Below are 18,729 nucleotides of genomic sequence, written 5' to 3' on the forward strand. Positions count from 1 at the left end.
GGGATAGGTAGACTAAAATTACATGGAAGGAAGTAGTCTCCAAAGACCTGAAATGCTCAGTATGAATATAGACTTGTCTAAAGATACGGTACAATATGAAAAAAAAATCCATATTGGTAATAACTACTAGTTGTGGATAGGTTTTTGACTCGTGTTGAACTTTTCTTATTATTACTTATATACATTATATATATTTTTAACATATATTTTTAGTTTTATATTATCCATTATGATGATGATATGATATGAGCTTAAATGAAGAAATGCGGATTCATGTAGCCGATCCCAACTTTTTTGGTACTAAGGCGTAATTGTGTATATACACACATACATGTCAAAGATACGGACCTTTTGACCTATCTTAACCTATAAAACTTGCTCATGAGTTGAGAATTGCCATAAGTCATATAAGGAGATAAAAACCCATACCCTTAACCAATGTGAGTCTCGAACACCCTCAGGCACGCCTAGGGTTACCTAACTAAAGATGGATAATCTACTTTTGGGGTCCAACATTGGGAAACACAATAACATGGCTAGGTCTTGCTTTGATACCATGTGAAGGAAGTTTACCATACATCCAACGCGATCTTAAAAACTAGCTCATAAGACGAAGATTGCCTATAACTTTTAAAGAAAACGAGAACTCATACCTGAGAAACAACATGTATATGTACATAGGGCATATTCAGTCCCAAGGTGTATTTGAATTTTGAAGCCGGGTTTGTTCTTAGACCTTTGGTTTTGGATGTATATGACAACTAAGAGAATCCTTGGGCTTGGAGCAGCACTATTCCCTTAATTGATGACTCAACATGTTGTAGAAGTTCTATTCAGGAAGTGTTGATGATTTTATGGGGATCCCATCTCTTCCCCTCCCCCCTCTCAATAGAAAATAATAATAAAAATAAACCTCCAGGACTTTGGTTTAGTGGTAAAAAACTCTGACGGATGCTTGGTATATAAGTGAAGAAAGGTAGAGGGATGGACCCATTATTGTTCAAGTTTCAAGAAGTTGCCACTCATCTTGAAGGATTTTCCGGTTATCAAGAAAACCCTTTCAAAATAAATAACCTTACAAAGAAAAGATAATGACATAAATGATCCACTTCCTGGGAGGAAAATAGATTCTGGTCTGTATTTATTCACTTTGAATTCAGGAAAATACTTTTTCTAATCATATTTCTAGATGGTTAAATAGAGATTGTATGCAGTTCTGTTTCCAGTATGGGTTGAAGAAAGGTCTTCTTGCTAGAATTGAGAAATGTTTAAGACACTGTGATTCTGGAAATAATTTTTTTCCCTTAGATTGTCCAGCTGATTATCCTGTGCTGCTATTTGCTTTTTTTTTAGTTAGGACAACAAAATTTCTATGTCGCAGTTTAGTCCAACTTGTCTAGCATGCTTAATTAATATTGCTTTCTTTACCAATAGGCATGTCAAACGTTTGCTTGACCAGATTAGCAAGACTTTGCTGGTTGAGGAGAAGAAAACTGCTATAGTTGAACTTGTGTTTGCTGTCTGGAGTAGTACTGGACAAATGGCCTTTGGAGAAACGGGTTAGTATGTATGTGTGTGTATGTATATATATATATATATATCTTGTTATCTGCATGCGAATTTCGTTCCATTTTTTCTTCGCCATCATATAATGGTGTTCATTTAATCATTTTATTTCTTGCAGGATTCCATGTGATATTGAGCATCTTAAAGGAGAAGCCCAATGATGTTCAGATGGTACAATTGCTTTGTTGTCAATTTTAGAACTAAGATATGTTAATGTTATTTTAGTGGGGCTTTTCTTAAAAAAAAGTTATTTTAGTCGATCTTCTGCATTCTGTGTATTATTGGGATGAAAGTTCAAGCTATATTTTGTAGAAACTTCTTGTCTTTTTATGATGTCTGGTACAGTGCTATTGCTTTTGTGGTACCAATGATCGCTTTAATTTTGACTCGAGTTAACATATTGATGGTCTGAGTGAAATCAATACGATTTCTGTGATAGACTAATGTTATCATCGGTCACTAAATTTCATTACCTACTCTGCTGGTGATGATTTCTTGTGGACACATGTCTCTTTAATGGTTTTACAAGGAAGATGTGAGAATTATAAAAAATATCATATTATTGAATTGTTTATCTCCATTATGACACCGAGACCCTATTTATAGACACTACATTACAATCCTTTTTCAAGTAGGATTCGATATATTATTCCTATTCCAACACTCTCTTAAGCTGGTACATACAAGTTATATGCATCGAGCTTGTTACAAATATAATTAATATGAGGACCGGTGAGGGACTTAGTGAAAGACTGCCTCTTTTGCGAACAGCCTTGTAAAGCAATCAACTGTATATGTTATTTTTGACTTTCCATATCAGTTTCCAAGTCGAACAGCCAATTAGAGAAGTACAGTTAACATAATTTTCAAATTCCTAATTCCATTGAGATCTTTTCGTTATTGCTGTGGACTGTATTTGTGTCATTGATCAAACTGTGTGGTCCTTTTTCTCCATTGGTGGCAAATGATAAAATCTTACCTTTTTGTCAGTTGATGTACATTTTATGAAACATTATTACCTTCCTCGTCTTACCTAGTACTAAAAGTTACTCATATTGGGTGCTTGAAGGTCCGGAATGCTCTGGAAACTCTTTTGATGGCTGTAACTCCAACAAATTATGCAAAAGGGCCTTCAGATGAGGTTCCGCCGAATTTGATAAATAGTAACTTGCTCTTAAGCGAAAAAGAGAATATTTCTATTCTCTTAAGTTTGTTGGTAAGCATGTTATTGCTATTATTCTTGCTTGTTTTAGATGTATGGTTAGTAATCTCCTTGCAATTGGTTGACTAATTACTCTGGCAGTCACATGAGGATATCCATGTACGATACGCTACGCTTCAACTTTTGATGCCCCCCCTAAATAAATCTCCACAAAAGTATGTTTATACTTCCACTACATATTGTTTCAAGTATTCTTTTTAAACACATTTTGAGGAGACAACATGCTTAAATAATATTCAGGTTACTGGAAGTTATATGTAGCATTCCCAGTGGTATCAAACAGCTTCTGAATTTTCTTAACGACGATTGTAAGGTATGAACTAGAAATGATAAAATTACTATGCTCTTGGTTTTCATGGGATTCTAATTTTTGCATGTCTTGAAGCTCTTACGAAATGAGGCAATGACATTTCTGACTTTCTTGAACTGTGAGGCTGAAGTGAGTGCTCCTTCCTTTCCTTGGGGGCTGCCTCTTTCTGTGTTAATCTTCAAATTTTACATACTTCCTGCTTAGATTTTGGCTCAACTCCTTTAAAATTTTCAGGAAATTCAAGAACTTCTAGCCTTTGAAGGTGCTTTTGTAAAGATATTCAGCATTATAGAAGATGAGGGAGGTTTAGAAGGAGGAGTTGTTGTGCAGGTTTGGACAAGTGTGCTCTTAAGCTTAAGTCTAAAATATATTTTGTAGAACAGTAGTGAGATTGGAAACTTAGATGACTCTGATGTTGCATTCCCATCTCTTCCGTTAACAAAACAATCCAGCGAATTTTCTGGAGGGAGCCGTAAAAATGATTTTTCAGTCATCAGGTGCTCAATTCACTACAACTGTCATTGAAATATTTTGGGTTCTTCACTTAAATTCATGCTGATTTTGGTATAAATACTTTGTAACTAAGCAACTCTTATTACTGGCTAAATCATTCTGGAATTTTTTCAAAGGTTATGAACTTCTGTAGTCTGTCATTATCTTGCCTTTTTACCTTTTCCATTGATTTTCAGAGCAGAACTTCCGTCTTGTTCTTACCTATTTCTGGCATTCAATCACCATCATTCCTTATTGTAAATATTTCTAATTTATGGTTTCTAGAAATTCCCTATACATGTTTACAAGTGCACTTACATCTGGGTTCGTAGAAAATGTGGTATATACGGATAGTACAACAACATACACAGTAATGCCCAGACCTTTCCCCTACCTTGGGAGGTAGAGAGGTTGTTTCTAATAGACCCTCAGCTCAAGGAAAAGCATATCAAAGTAGATTATTTCTGATCACTGCATTGTTATTGAACATTTATCTGAAATCTTTTGTCGCTTTTACTTTGGGAATTCTTCAGGACTGTCTTATACTGCTGAGCAATCTCCTCCATTGTAGTGCATCGAATCAGGTTGCTGCTTGGGTGCCTCTTATTGTTCATTACTCATATAATTTTAATTTTCCTAGTACTTACTCTGAGCCTATTGTAGGCAGCACTAAGAGAGGCAATCGGCTTTGATAAGTTGCTATCAGTTCTGAAGCTGAGAAAGGCGACCTACAGTTTTTCATCAGATATGGTTAAACACATAATCCATTTGTTTTGCTGTTTCATTATATATATATATATATATATATATATATATATGTATGTATGTATGTAAATATAATGTGCTGCTGATATGACTTTCTTATGTAGCTAAGCCTTACTGGTCTTTTCTCATTTCTTTGCCTTAAATGCCAGTAGACAACAATTGTACTTTGTGTTCTAGAAATCATTAATTTGCTTATCACGGGCGCCCCAGAAACGGATCCTACCCGAGATTCAGATAAGCTGACTAATAAAACAGTCTTGGTTCAGGTTTGTTCTTTCTACCAATGTGAGAACTGCTTATGTTTTGGATTATTGCGTTACTTACCTAATTATCTGATTGATATTTTAGGAAAAGGTCTTGGACTATCTCTTCATGTTAGGTGTTGAGAGTCAATGTGCTCCAGTTGCAGTGCGGTGTACGGTGAGTTAACTAGTTCTTGATGCCTTCAAGTAGATGATTTTGTTTTCTATTAATCAACTTTCTTGGTTTCTTTCTGCATCCTTAATAGTTGGGTAGGCAAAATAAAAGAAAAGAGAGTATTAGGGGGTGAGGAGATATGCCAGTTACTACGGCTTCTCTACTTTGAATTCCATTTACATTATAATGTAGTAAACATTGGTCAGTATAGATGCTAATAAAGCTAGTTGATTCTTGTACCTTTATCTTTAAAGCGGCTTTTGTCGATGTCAGGCACTTCATTGCATTGGTGATTTGATAGCGGATCACCCCAAGAATCTCAAAGAACTTGCAAGCAAAAGGTTCGGAGAGGAACCAGATTTAGAGCCTGCTTTGAAATCTGTCTTCCAGATGGTTTTGCGCACTTCTAGTAAGCAAGAATTCATGGCAGCTGACTATCTTTTTAAGAACTTTTGTCAGGTTGGCATCTTAACTGTAATGGTTAGATATTTCAAGCAGTTGTATGTTATGCTTTCAGAGTGATTTTAGATATCGTTTAACAGAGCTTCCTTTACTATCTCCTTTGTTAGGTTTCTAGTTGTGTGTTATGCTTTCTTGGAATATACCATCTTTAAAAGCATGTTTTGTGTGATCGGTGCAGCGAAATCCGGATGGCCAGACAATGCTGCTGTCTACTGTAATTCTGCAGCTACAGTCAATGATTCATGCCCCTGTTGAGAATGATATTAACATGTCATTTGGAAGGTAACTTATGTTTTTGGAAGTCTTACTTCCTAGTTTTTCTTAAAGAGTATTTGAAATGTCTTCTCATTGAATAAGGTGTCCACAAATTACCGCTGATCATCCTATAAATACACGTACAAATTCAAAATAAAAAATAAACATACCAATTTCCATTAGAAATGCAAGGTCTCAGTATTAATAAATGGTTTTGCATTTCTAATGTCAAATTCTCAGTATTGATTTTTGGTGGACCTGAGAGTTCTTTTCAATCTTAAAGGGGTTGCCACCTTTTCTATTCTTGATAGTCATGGAAGGACTTAGTCATATGATATGATCAAGGTTGCACAGTTGAATGGTTTGATCAAAGGCTTTGGATCTCAACCAAATGCCATTGAAGGAATGGAAATATCTCAGTTGTTGTATGCCGATGACTCTCTAGTATTCTGTGAAGCTGATGTGATCAAAACAGACATCTCAGAGCCATCCTAACCATTTTTGAAGCTGTCAAGTTTACATATTAACTGGCAAAAAAGCTTGCTTTATCCAGTTAATGACATTCCAAATTTGCTATCTCTAGCAGGTAACCTTGGTTGTCAGGTGGGAGCTCTTCCTCCAATTTATTTGGGGATGCCATTGGTGGGTAAAAATTATTTTTGTAGAAATTTGGAATGATGTTGTAGGAAGGTGTGACAAAATTGTCAAGGTGGAAATCTCAATATCTTCCCTAGGTGGGAGATTGACTCTCATTAATTCAGTTTTAGATGCTCTTCCTACGTACATAATGTTTATCTTTCCATTATCCGAAGAGGTCAAAAAAAGAATTGATTGATTAAGAAGAGATTTTCTTTGGCAAGGCAGCAAAATAGAAGAAAAAGCAGTAATCAAAAGGGTTTGAGTGACTTCTTGAAAAAGTGAAAAAAGCTCCCAGACACAAAAATTGAGGAATGTCCTAACCAGGAGGGTAACTGGCTTATTTCTCCCCCCCCCCCTTTGCAATCGATGGAAGACATTATTTATTTTGCAGTTGGATTCAAAGCCTACGACATCTCAAGAACACTTGGCACGATAAGAGCTTGGTATGATTGGACTGAGAGGAATAGGAAATTCGTTACGAGAACAACTTTCAATGAGAAGACAAGGGAATGGATCGTGCAAACATGGCGGGAGGCATCACTACAAAGGGGGAACATGGTGAAGAGATGGAAGAAGAAAGACAGTTTCTCAGAAGTTTTTTGCTCTAGGAACTACAATAAATACGGTAGCTACATCACTCTAATAAATGTGAGAGGCAGGAGGAGGGGAGTAATTATCATACCTGAACTAGCATTCAATTCAGGGTGGTTGAGCATTGCAGAAAAGGTGGGGAGATTCATTAATAGTCACAAAAAGTCAATGAGCTTGGGGACTCATAGGCTAGTGAACAGGGACATTCCATACGCTACAGTTCTAAGAAGCATTAAATGGGCTAACAAAGGGTCAAAAGCTGCTGAAAAGGAGAAGGTATACCTGCAGGGAGATAGAATCTTTGTTAAAGATGGTCCAGAGGAGCACAGTGAAGTGCTAAAGAGGAGTTTGGTGGGTGCCTTTGAACCTAGAGTCGGAGAAACGACTCTTGCAGAAGTCAGGGGATGGGCCAAGCGACTATGGAAACAGACACACAGTCTGAACATTTATGAAATGGGCAATGGGCTCTTCTTAATTGAGTTTGCACTTAGGGTTACAGCAGAGCAAGTGATCGAAAGAGACTAGGAGTGGAGAAATAAGCCAGATACCCTCCAATGGTGGAATCCGACAATAGGTACGAAAAGCGAGAGGGGTACATAAAGCTCGACCTGGGTAAGAATTTTAGGGTTACCTTTGCAATATTGGGACCAGAAAATTTTCAAGGCTATCAGAGATTTTTGCGGAGGGTGGGTAGAGACAGAAGAGGAAACCCGATTGAGAAATCATCTAAAGTGGGCAAGAATCAGAATCAAAAGAGATGGAGCAAACATACCCAAAGAGGTGACTATTTATGGGGTGAAATATGTTATACGATGCAAATCTGGACCGAATCGCCTTCAAGGGTGTTCGCCGGAGAAGATCGGAATTCTGAAGTCATTACCCACCGGATACAAGGCGGACTGGGTAAAGACGAGAACCTTCTGCAAAGTCAAAAAGCAACAAACATAGTAGGCGAATCACGTGTTTTGGCCGAAGAGCATGGGCAGATTTTGAAAATAAATAAAGGAATGGGCTGGGGCGAGCCCAAGTCAAAACAAAACCCAACTCAAAAGGCTTGGGCCAGAGCAAACCAATAAAGGGGGTCTTTTAAATAAAAAGTTGGACATAATATGTGATACGCAGGGGAGTTTTCTCGAAGGGTTAAAGAACATCAAGGAACTAGCGTATCAGTTCCTACATGCATACAACAAAATGGAAGAAACGAATACGGTGGAGAACATCATTAGCTCTGCAAATCTTAATTACGGAGAGTCGATTAATCAGATGAAAGAGGTTGTTGAACCAAATCGAAACAAAGCAAAGGAGATCGACCAAACTAAGGAGGATGGGGAGAATTCAGGAGTATAAAAATCGCCAGCAGAAGGCTTGCAAATCCAGCCGGTTCACGATGCTGAGCCGGTATTTATACAAAAAACTGGTGACCAGACAGATGCAGAGGTCAAAGCATCCAATTGGATAAGTCACATATTTTTGAACTCATCAGAACTTACGGAGTGGCGTTTGAAGGCTTTAGGGGAGAAACACATTCGCTACTGATGAAGCTTGATGAAAGAAATAGGGGGATGGAAAAGAATGGGGAAAATAGTGAAGCAGTAGCTTCTCGACGTAGAGGAATTGGCAAGTATGAGCTGAAGAATTTGAAGTCGGATCTGAAAGAGAAAGTTGAAGGCGTAAGAAACAGAGGGAGAGTCCAGCCACTACTTCTCAAATGAAAGTAAATATATTATCATGGAATGTTAGGGGGATTAACAGGGTTTCATCAAGGAATCTGGTTAAGTACTCTCTACTAAAATGGAGAGATGATTATTATTGCTTTCAAGAGACAAAAATCAACAAGGATGTAGATAAGATTGCAAAACAATTGTGCGCTAGTAGATGGATGAGGTGTGGGTATATCGAAGCCGATGGCAGTGGGGGGATCCTGATTATGTGGGACTTAAGAATTTGGGTGGCGGTAGTGTAGAGGAAGGCAAATTCTCAATTACATACAAATTCGAAGCTGTCTAAGATTGGTTTTGCTGATTTCTCACGGGTGTGTATGCTCTACATACTAGAACTGAAAAATTAGAATGCTCGGAAGAAATTGTTGCTGAAAAATCAGATGCAAGCCTCCACTCATCCACGCCGCACCAATATAGTGTGTGATATCGTCGTCGATATCCCTACTCCCCAGGATCATAGACCCAAGATACTTGAATTTGTTATCTCGAGTATATTTTGTGTATCGTTTATATAAAAAAGAATATTTTGTCTGTCAAGCCTCACTTCAACGCTACCTCCTATATCACATCGTTAAATTTGCACTCAACATATTCTGTCTTAGTTCTGCTCAACTAAACCCTTTAGTCTCCAAAGTTTGTCTCTACGCAATTGTAATTTAATCAAGTTTCATAATAATTAAATTTTATTTCTTCGATATCCATTTCGAATGAATTGATTTTCTTAATTTGAAATAGGTTATATAAATGATAAACTATGAACTCATTAAGTACTCGAGTACATAAAGTATATATTGCCAGCTTCAACCATAGACTTGATCACTACAAGAACATTTATAGTTCATAGTTCATAACTAATAATATAACCTCATCAAGCTCTTGATCGATTTTCAATAGTAATTATTGTTGACATTTTCTTCCTATTTGATATGTTACAGAATTGAATTTTGGGGCAATATTTGTGTTAAAAGATTAATTAAGGGCACAAGATGGCAATTTTGGAATATTATAAAATTAACATTTGTAGAAAATAATTAAAATAAGTAAGGTAAATTTAATATCGTAAACCACAAGGGAAGTTAGTTTAATATTGGCTAAACCTGAGGGCAGGTCAGAAACTTCCCTTTTCTTTTAGAGTATCTCATTGAATAAGGTGTCACTAATTACCCCCATCATCCCATAATTATACGTAACATGTTCAAAATATATAATAAAAAAGCGAAAGATAAAGAAAAGGAACGGTTTAATTTGCTTCAAAATGACTTTCACATCTCTGACCCTCATCTCTAATTTTTCTCTTCTTTTTTCATGGCAGCCATGATCTTACCACAGGTGAAAACAAAGGCGATCTTGAGGTAATGTCATAGGTTTTATACACTTCTTGGTGGTTGTCTGAAAATTTTAAATGGACACTTAGTTATTGAAAAAGTTTCAAAATAGACACTTTAATGCTTTATCTCTATTAGTTTGTAATCCTAGACTCATCCAGTGCACGTGATTCCAGATGCATAATCCTGCAGTTTATGGAAGAGAAACAATTGGCAAGGGTTACCTACCAGCCTTAAGTTGTAGAAGGTTAAACGTAGTACACTACAAAGATTCTAGAAATCATTTTTACCGAGTTATACGTAGAAAAAAGTTTATATCAGATACTTATTAGAAAAACAATTATATCAGATTGTAAAACAAAGGATAGTAATTTAGTCAATAAATTTTGTGAACGGATTTTTCTTTTATTGTTAACGAATAAATTTACCCGCGCCTCGCGCAGGATTTTTAATATCACGGAATTCATAAAATAATACTTGGAACCTATTGGTCATTAAAACTAAAACACTATATTATCTTACTTACAAAATTACGTAGTAACGAATATTAATAATGTAAAGGTTTAAAGGAAAATGATAATTATAACATCTTATCATTTATCCTTCAATCAATAATCTTTAATTTGATTTTATAATTTTATTTCTTTTGCCTCCAGGTAGTCTTACTATTTGATATTTTTGGGAATCAAATTAACATCCCCCTGAGATATTAAACTTTCTAATAAATAAATAATACAAGGCTGAAAAAGTGAACAAATATTCTAATTTTAATGTGTAGAAAGTTCAGCTCTACCTTTTGCTTTACATATTTCATTTTAAGTCCCCCATTTAAATGTTTCAAAAGAAATTATCAAAATGGAAAGTTAAAGGGAGAGTGATATTGGACAACAATTCAACTTTTTGTATATACTTGAAAGGGAAAATTTAGAACCTATCGGTCATTAAAACTAAAACACTATATTATCTTACTTACAAAATTACGTAGTAACAAACATTAATAATGTAAAGGTGTAAAGGAAAATGATAATTATAACATCTTGTCATTTATCCTTCAATCAATAATCTTTATTTTGATTTTATAGTTTTATTTCTTTTGCCTCCAGGAAGTCTCAAGTCTTACTATTTGATATTTTTGGGAATCAAATGAACATCCCCCTAAGAAATTAAACTTTTTAATAAATAAATAATAAAAAACTGAAAAAGTGAACAAATATTCTAATTTTAACGTGTAGAAAGTTCAGACCTACCTTTTGCTTTACATATTTCATTTTAAGTTCCCCATTTAAATGTTCCATAAGAAATTTTTAAAATGGAAAGTAAAGAGAGAATGTATCATATTGGACAACAATTCAACTTATTATATATACTAGAAAGGGAAAAATATCACACTAAAATGTTCAGTTTGTTTGGGTGTTTTTTAAATTAAATCAACATACCAGAGTGATAGAGTTCAATTTGATACTATACTTCTATTCCGATCGCAGTGTTGAGAAACACATTTATTACTTATGAAAAGTATTTACAACTTGTAGTAAACTTGTACTCAAAGGATAGTGTGAACAAATGTTTATTGTGCCTTATCGGAAGTCAACTCTTTGGAAAAGTTACAACCCTTTAAAAAGGTCACAACACTTCATAAAAGTCGAAACTGTTCAGGAAAGGGAAAGGCTAGTTTTGGAAATAAATAATTAAAAGGGAATCTTGGTTTGTGGTGGCACCACGTAAGCGAGGTTAGGTTCTTTTTTATTATTGTTGTTGTTATTACTATTATGGTTTTGTGAGGGGATACATATTATTTCAGTCTTGATATTATGTTCTCTAAGGTTACAAATTCATTTTCTCACCTTGACTAATTCCATGAGATACTTGTCACCTCCCACCTACAACATGTATCAAGTAACTCTGTCCACCAAAGCCAGAACATATGGAAGAAATCACTAAGTATTTTTGTCCCTACTAGGATTGGAAATTTAGACCTCATGGTTCTTAATCAATTTCATAGACCACTTGGACACACCCTTGGATAAAACATCTACTTTTTCCAATTTCCTCTTTTTATCTTCCATGTGAAAGAAAATTGTGTTAGAGGTGAAAGTTGACCTGTTATTTTTTTTGAATCCGTTATCGTGTTACTCCATTATTGTCATTTCTGGGCTTGGTATTTCTGATGTTCACAAGAGTATTGCACATTTTAATTTCTCTCCATTCTTGTGATCATCTTTTTTGTCCAGAACCCCTAAATCCACTTCCCTCCGGCACATCGATCATGGAATACTTAAAATATGTTACTTTCTGAAGAAAGAAAGTAAAATCCTTGTTTACTTAGCTCTAAATTTGTGTTGAATAATTGTCTCAAAAGTTTTTGGAATATTGGTGTTTCGCCTACAGTCAGGACATTTCTATTGATTCACGAACTAATATGCATCTTTGGAGCACTATTTGTCATGTTGTCATTGATAAAGCATGTTAACTTTAATATGCAGACTTGTTCTAGAGCTGCCAGTGTTCTTTCGCATGTCATTAAGGGTAATAATCTATGCAAGGAAAAGGTATGTTATGTTCTTTCCACCACCCAAAGATGTTTTCCTTACTCTGCGTAAAATAAGTTTTTTACACATGAATAAAAAGATAAAAGGTATATTCATCTTGGAGAGAATGGACCAATATTTGGATATTTTTGGATCTTTTCTTTTAGGTGGGAAATGTAGTATGACTTTGGAGATGTTGTACTTGGTCCAGTACCATCTTGGTTTATGTTTTATGGAGCTAGAATAAATTCTTTTATGTTTTGTGGAGCTAAAATTCATACACACTTTATAGACACAGCAAAATACACCTTATATTCGGGAGAACAGTCACTCTGGACTGTGTTGCTGTTTCTGTGATAAGAATTATAATTTACAGAAGTTGTCCTTATTCTTTGATTATAACATGTAAGTGAATTGCAGGTTCTGCATATTGAACTTCTACAACCTACTCCCATTCTAGGAAGCCCAGAGCCTTTGTTACACTGTATGGTGAAGTATCTGGCTCTTGCCTCTTGTATGAAAAGTAAAGATGGAAAATCAAGCACATCCGAGAATGTGTTTGTTCAGTCTGTTATCCTGAAACTGTTAATTATTTGGCTTTCTGATTGTCCAAATGCGGTGCAATGCTTCTTGGATTCACGTTCTCACCTAACGTATTTGCTGGAGCTGGTCTCAAGTCCTACCACAACTGTTGGTGTAAGGGGCTTGACTGCAGTACTATTAGGGGAATGTGTAATCTACAACAAAAGCAATGCTAGTGGAAAGGATGCCTATAGCATAGCTGATGCCATAAGCCAAAAAGTTGGGTTTACATCGTACTTCTTAAAGTTTGATGAAATGCAGAAAAGCCATCTTTTTACATCTGCTAAACCATTTTTGCCAATTAAACCATTGACAAGATCTACTGTTGCTAGTATGGATGAGATTGAATATGGTAGAACTGAACCATCTGATGAGCATTGTATGCTTACATCAGTATTTGATTCTCCATTCATATATTCTTTGGAGTGCTTAGTGGCTGATATTAGAGAAAAGATGGTAGAAGCTCACAGAAGCCCTAAGAGCCAGGTGACCGTGGTACCAGCAGATCTTGAACAACAGGGTGAGGAGAACGATGTTGACTATATCAAGCGGCTGAAGACTTTTGTGGAGAAGCACTACCATGAGATACAGGCAAGTAGGGATTTTGGATTTATGTTCCTAATAAATGCACTTTGTCAATTTAGTACAAGCTTAGAATAATTTGTATCTCACTATCTTTACATCTGAATATAGTTTTGCATGCACAGTTAGGGTCTAAGCTGCAGGACAAAATTTGTCCACGTAAGAAATATTTTTCAATAAATACTTGAATCAATTCGAGGAAAACTGTCATGGCAATTTTTAAAAATAATTTAGTCATCTTTATTCAAAATGGTAAAAAGTTGCAGCACGACAACTCAAAGGAAAGGTTAAGTACCTTCTCTTTTGATAGGCTTAAGAAAGCTCAAGTTACTTATATACTTATGGACCTCTAGGTACTTAATGAGTTGGTCTATACTGATGCTGCATTCATGTAAGTATATGTTACCTGACTGGTATTATACTGTTTATATCCTTCCACTAAAAGTAAAGATTTGCTTCTTAATGAGGCCTTGCAGAGTGGAGATAACAAGACGCTGATGGAGAGCGACGCAATGATTGATTTGCTTGTGTGCCTTGGACAGGAGCAGAGGAAAGTAGACAAACTTAGCTCTAGGCTGAGAGAGCTAGGTGAAGATGTAGGTAAATTGCTGGAAGACGTCGTGGATGATGTTGATGCTGATGAAGACGACTAGTCTTAATGATGTTTTCTTGATCTACAACAGACTAGCCTTTACTGTGTTCCAAAATTTTGTATAAGCATATCTGTTTTTTTTTGTGTATATATCTGATATAATTGAGAAAAGACGGTTATTAATGAAGTTGTTTCGAATTTTCAAGACATCTTAGCTTTGGGGGTGTACCTCATTTTTCACCCAATACCACTTATAAAAAAAATATATGTATGTTACGCATAATCACTTGCCACGTGTTAAAAATAATTTTGAATTATTTTTATTTGATTTCTTTTCTTTTTCTTTTTCTTTTTTTCTTTCTTTGCCTGAACTTCTGCTCTTCTGCCATTCCCTTCATTGCGCTGCAACTCGTCAAATACGCTAGGCGCTCCCGTGGTTCGCGAGAAGGAAAAAGGCTCGAGATAGCTGCCTGATGAGAGGAAGGGACGCCGGGTACAATCTTTCTTTGGTTCCAGCCCCCCGGTTACACCAAAGCACGCCGTGGAGGGGTAAATTTCATAGCAGCACAACCAATTGTTTGTCAAACTACCATCAATTAATTTACTTATAAAAATAAACACCGCAAATACTCATAATCTAAATACTCAAAATATCATCAAAGTCAAAATTTGATATTTAAATCACCACTTTTTCTAACTTTTTACTCCCAAATCCAATCTTGATTCGTAGGAGAGAAAAATCTCTTAAAAGAAGAATAAGAATGAACATGATAACATTAATTTAAAAAAAAAAATGGTAAGGTAAAAGAGAAAAAAATAAAAGTGAAAGAAGACATGGATGCCCAAGAAATAATATGATAAGCTAATGGTGGTAGTGGTAGAAAAATGAGAAAAAAAAATTGAAAATTTTAAAACTATTCATAATAAAGTTAAAAAAAATTAATACATGGGTTTCTATAAATATTCTCAAAATAAGTCAAATTGTGAATGTCAAATGGTAATTTTAAGTTGTCTGAAGATGTATCAAGAGCCCTTCATGCGCTCATATTTCATGACAATACAAGTGATTAAAATTAGTCTAAAGTGAATATTTATTGTGGTTTAAGATGGTTTTATGGGTAATAGAACATCCGCAAAGTTAAGGTGTTTTTTTTAAAATTTGGAGCAACTTCAATGATGATTTTATGTCTTTTCTCACATAATTATACACATTCAAAATTTTACGGTATCACCTCGGAAAAATGAGGGAAATCCCACCTTTAATTTTTTTTATTACCATTATCCCTTATTAGTTTTATAAATTCTCAAAATTCCTCATTTTTGCGCATCAGATTAATGTATCCACGTATCATATTAATATATCTCGCGCATCAAATTAATATATCATGTATAAAATGTACATCAATTAATGTATCATGTATAAAGTGTAATGTATCTTACTTTTGTAATTATAAACTTATAAGGGACAAATGGTAATTTTACCTAAAAAATATGTGATTTTTGTCCTTTGCCCTATAATAAATATAATGTTTTGAAAAATATAATAAGAAAATGACTATAATTAATGATGAGGGTAAATTAGGAACAAAGTCTAAAATTATTCATTGATTACATAAATGAATAAAAATATAGTTGAACATCTCAAAATAATATAGTTGACAACTATTATTAGACGAAAGGATAACTATAATTAAGTTTGTTAGGGAAATTTCATCATTTTTATCTAACTCTAACATATTTCTATTTAACATATAGTAACTAATATTTAAATTATCTAACCATATAAAAATTGAACTGAAGTCGAGTACTTATTATTAATGTCATTTGGGTTTAATAGTTGATTGTTGTGTTGTTTTATTTCTTCTCCCAACTCGAAGCTGTACTTTCTAACTCTAACCAAACTCTTATTTATTTATTTATTTTATTATTATTATAATATATTATATGATGTTGTTAAGACCCATTAACAGTGTTTTTTTTTCGTCCCCAACTTTCTTTGAAAAAATAATAGTCACATGAAATATTTGAAATACCAAACTCGTGCATAAGGGTCCCATGAATGATGATATAGTTTCTCGAAATCTGTTCCTGCTTTATCAATTTAGTCAACCATTTTACTCCTAAATTCGTTTTATAAACCACAATCCAGGCAAATAATGCAATAGCTCCTCTACATAAATATACTTCATATATTTTATTGCAAAGAGAATGGCTATAATATAATGGCAATTGGTGTTATGTACAACAAGTTGTCTGTTTTTTTTCCTGCCAAATTATAGTCACGGTTTTTCCCTAACAGTCCCACTCTCCAGCTGACCTAAACAGACACATTGCTATCGAACTGTGCATGATATGACAAATACTCCCTTCCGTCCCAAAGTAAATATTTATCTAATTTTTATACTGTTATACTTCGTATAAACAAGACATTATGTATATTGATTTATTAATGACCGTTATTTTCGCTAAGAAGAAGTAATTGTCAATATAGAGGTGGATAGATAGAAACCATGTTAGACCTCCCAACATTGATATTTATATGTGAAAAATTTATCAGTAGTACTATGAATTCAGCGATCAACATTAAAAAAACGAAAATAATTAACTTTAAATCTTCAATCCGTTTCAATATAATTTATCGGCCTATGATAAAATCAAATTTTAGGATAGATTGGTCTGAATGAGGAAAGAAACAAAAAGATAATACGAATCCAGAGCATAGCCACGACCTGTCAGATTCTCTTCCTATTCTCTCTCACCCGGACCAATCACTTTTACCACATACATCTTTTATATTTATTTTTTAATAATCGTAGTGTCGAGATCAGCTTTTATTAATTCTATGGAATATCATCCGGCAACAAGTATTAGGTAATTGTATCTATCAAGGCCAACACAAATACGAAGAATCACCCGAGTATTTTTTTTCTCCTCTTGGCTCTCAACTACTCCACGAGTACACATACATTCTTTTTTCACCCTTTATATACTAGTGACTCTCATTATCTTCTATCTTCATCGTACACTCAGGATGAAACTGTTAGAATTTTTTTTAATGTTAATGTTGTTTACTATTAGCACAAGTAGTGCTAGAAGGGATAATACATTGAAGGTGGCTAATGAAGAAAAAGACTACTTGAATTGGATTCATCGCATGAGTTCTCGCAATCATTCTGTTTTCCAAGAAGCTAAGAACAAATTAGAGCCTTGTAAATTTATTAAGGTGAATAAAAACCCGAAATTCGGAGATTTTACTACGGTTCAGAAGGCTATTGATTCAATCCCAATAGTCAATTCGTGTCGAGTGGTTATTTCTGTTAGTCCTGGAACTTACAGGTAAATTTTGTACACCTGTTTTCTGCTTCTTAATTTTGATACATTCGCAATTTTATGGAAGTGTTTTGTTAAAATTTTGTAGGGAAAAGATTGAAATTCCAGCAACAATGGCTTACATTACCCTGGAAGGTGCTGCTTCACATAAAACAACTATCAAATGGGATGACACTGCAGATAGGACAGGAAAAAGTGGCCAACCAATGGGAACTTATGGTTCCGCAACTTTTGCTGTTAATTCCCCCTATTTCATTGCCAAAAACATCACCTTTAAGGTAGTTGTATTGTCATGTCTAACAATATATTAACAACTAATTTTATCTCTGCATGTTAACGTGGTGGAGTCAGAATTTTTAATAATGTACTTGCTAGTATAAGTTATCTATCCATAAGAGAATATTTAAACACAAGTATTCTATTTGAGCAAAAGGTATTGGGTTGCGAAGCTCTGTAAAATGTATTCAAGGTATAATTCTTGGATTAACATTTATAAGTACGGACAATATTTGTACAATTGATAAATCGGAAAAACTTTTGGAAAAACTGTTGCATGTCTTTAGGTGAATAAAAAATTAATTGATTCCTCCGTGAACAGAATGTAGCACCACCACCACCATCAGGGGCACTAGGAAAGCAAGCGGTGGCATTAAGAATATCGGCAGACACAGCGGCGTTCATAAATTGCAAGTTCATTGGAGCACAGGACACACTGTATGATCACAGGGGCAGGCACTATTTCAAGAACTGTTATATTCAAGGTTCTGTAGATTTTATATTTGGTGATGGGCTCTCCCTTTATGAGAATTGTCATTTACGTGCAAAAACAAAAAGCTATGGGGCATTGACAGCCCAGAAGAGGGAGAGTTTACTGGAGGAAACTGGATTCTCTTTTCTCAATTGCAAAGTTACTGGATCTGGTGCTCTTTACTTGGGCAGGGCTTGGGGTACTTTCTCTAGGGTCGTATTTGCTTACACTTATATGGATAAAATTATCACATCAAAGGGATGGTATGACTGGGGAGATAAGAACAGGCATATGTAAGTTCTTCCCTTTCTTTTTTCATACTATAGAACGCGAATTTACTGAGGTATTTATGTTGATCTGCAGGACGGTATTTTTTGGGCAATTCAAGTGTTCAGGACCAGGGGCAGACCATGGTGAAAGGGTGAAATGGTCCAGGGAGCTCACTGAACAAGAAGCTAAACCGTTTATCTCACTCAGTTTCATAGATGGTCATGAATGGTTACTCCATATTTGATTTCTTTGATGGCAGTCAGCAGTCTTTACTCTTGTACAATTACGCAATTCATATTGCAAAGTTAGAAAATTATTTTTCCCAGGCACCG

General features: G+C 34.9%; 2 protein-coding genes across 7 annotated transcripts in view; both read left to right on the plus strand.

Moving 5' to 3' along the window:
* The window catches only part of LOC101261780 (golgin candidate 6-like), a 30,876-nt gene extending 16,620 nt beyond the window's left edge, over nucleotides 1-14,256 (plus strand). For 3 of the 6 annotated variants that reach the window (XM_069293863.1, XM_069293866.1, XM_069293862.1), the window contains 17 exons: nucleotides 1,435-1,559; nucleotides 1,685-1,737; nucleotides 2,636-2,782; nucleotides 2,870-2,943; nucleotides 3,029-3,101; nucleotides 3,174-3,227; nucleotides 3,333-3,428; nucleotides 4,124-4,174; nucleotides 4,254-4,340; nucleotides 4,508-4,621; nucleotides 4,704-4,775; nucleotides 5,046-5,231; nucleotides 5,413-5,516; nucleotides 9,753-9,792; nucleotides 12,249-12,314; nucleotides 12,714-13,466; nucleotides 13,934-14,256. In XM_069293863.1, coding sequence (XP_069149964.1) covers nucleotides 1,435-1,559; nucleotides 1,685-1,737; nucleotides 2,636-2,782; nucleotides 2,870-2,943; nucleotides 3,029-3,101; nucleotides 3,174-3,227; nucleotides 3,333-3,428; nucleotides 4,124-4,174; nucleotides 4,254-4,340; nucleotides 4,508-4,621; nucleotides 4,704-4,775; nucleotides 5,046-5,231; nucleotides 5,413-5,516; nucleotides 9,753-9,792; nucleotides 12,249-12,314; nucleotides 12,714-13,466; nucleotides 13,934-14,110 — 2,272 coding nt within the window. In that variant the 3' untranslated portion in view covers nucleotides 14,111-14,256. Of the gene's footprint in view, nucleotides 1-1,434; nucleotides 1,560-1,684; nucleotides 1,738-2,635; nucleotides 2,783-2,869; nucleotides 2,944-3,028; nucleotides 3,102-3,173; nucleotides 3,228-3,332; nucleotides 3,429-4,123; nucleotides 4,175-4,253; nucleotides 4,341-4,507; nucleotides 4,622-4,703; nucleotides 4,776-5,045; nucleotides 5,232-5,412; nucleotides 5,517-9,752; nucleotides 9,793-12,248; nucleotides 12,315-12,713; nucleotides 13,467-13,810; nucleotides 13,849-13,933 lie in introns of all 6 variants that reach the window. The other 3 variants (XM_069293864.1, XM_069293865.1, XM_069293867.1) reach the window with 2 other exon arrangements.
* A 2,692-nt stretch (nucleotides 14,257-16,948) lies between these two features.
* LOC138341851 (probable pectinesterase 53) lies at nucleotides 16,949-18,722 on the plus strand. Its single transcript, XM_069293861.1, has 4 exons — nucleotides 16,949-17,385; nucleotides 17,468-17,657; nucleotides 17,978-18,420; nucleotides 18,491-18,722. Exons 1-4 carry the CDS (start codon nucleotides 17,081-17,083, stop codon nucleotides 18,639-18,641), a joined length of 1,089 nt encoding a protein of 362 aa, XP_069149962.1. The 5' UTR covers nucleotides 16,949-17,080; the 3' UTR covers nucleotides 18,642-18,722.
* Nucleotides 18,723-18,729: the final 7 nt, after the last annotated feature.

This window comes from Solanum lycopersicum, chromosome 2 (genome assembly GCF_036512215.1).
Source record: "Solanum lycopersicum chromosome 2, SLM_r2.1".
Classification (NCBI taxonomy): domain Eukaryota; kingdom Viridiplantae; phylum Streptophyta; class Magnoliopsida; order Solanales; family Solanaceae; genus Solanum; species Solanum lycopersicum.

Bases quoted from the DNA above. Each gene is read 5' to 3' on its own strand.
- LOC138341851 (XM_069293861.1), top strand. From the start codon at position 17,081: ATGAAACTGTTAGAATTTTTTTTAATGTTAATGTTGTTTACTATTAGC. The intron at 17,658-17,977 runs GTAGTTGTATTG...CTCCGTGAACAG, and splicing joins CCAAAAACATCACCTTTAAG to AATGTAGCACCACCACCACC. The intron at 18,421-18,490 runs GTAAGTTCTTCC...GTTGATCTGCAG, and splicing joins GGAGATAAGAACAGGCATAT to GACGGTATTTTTTGGGCAAT.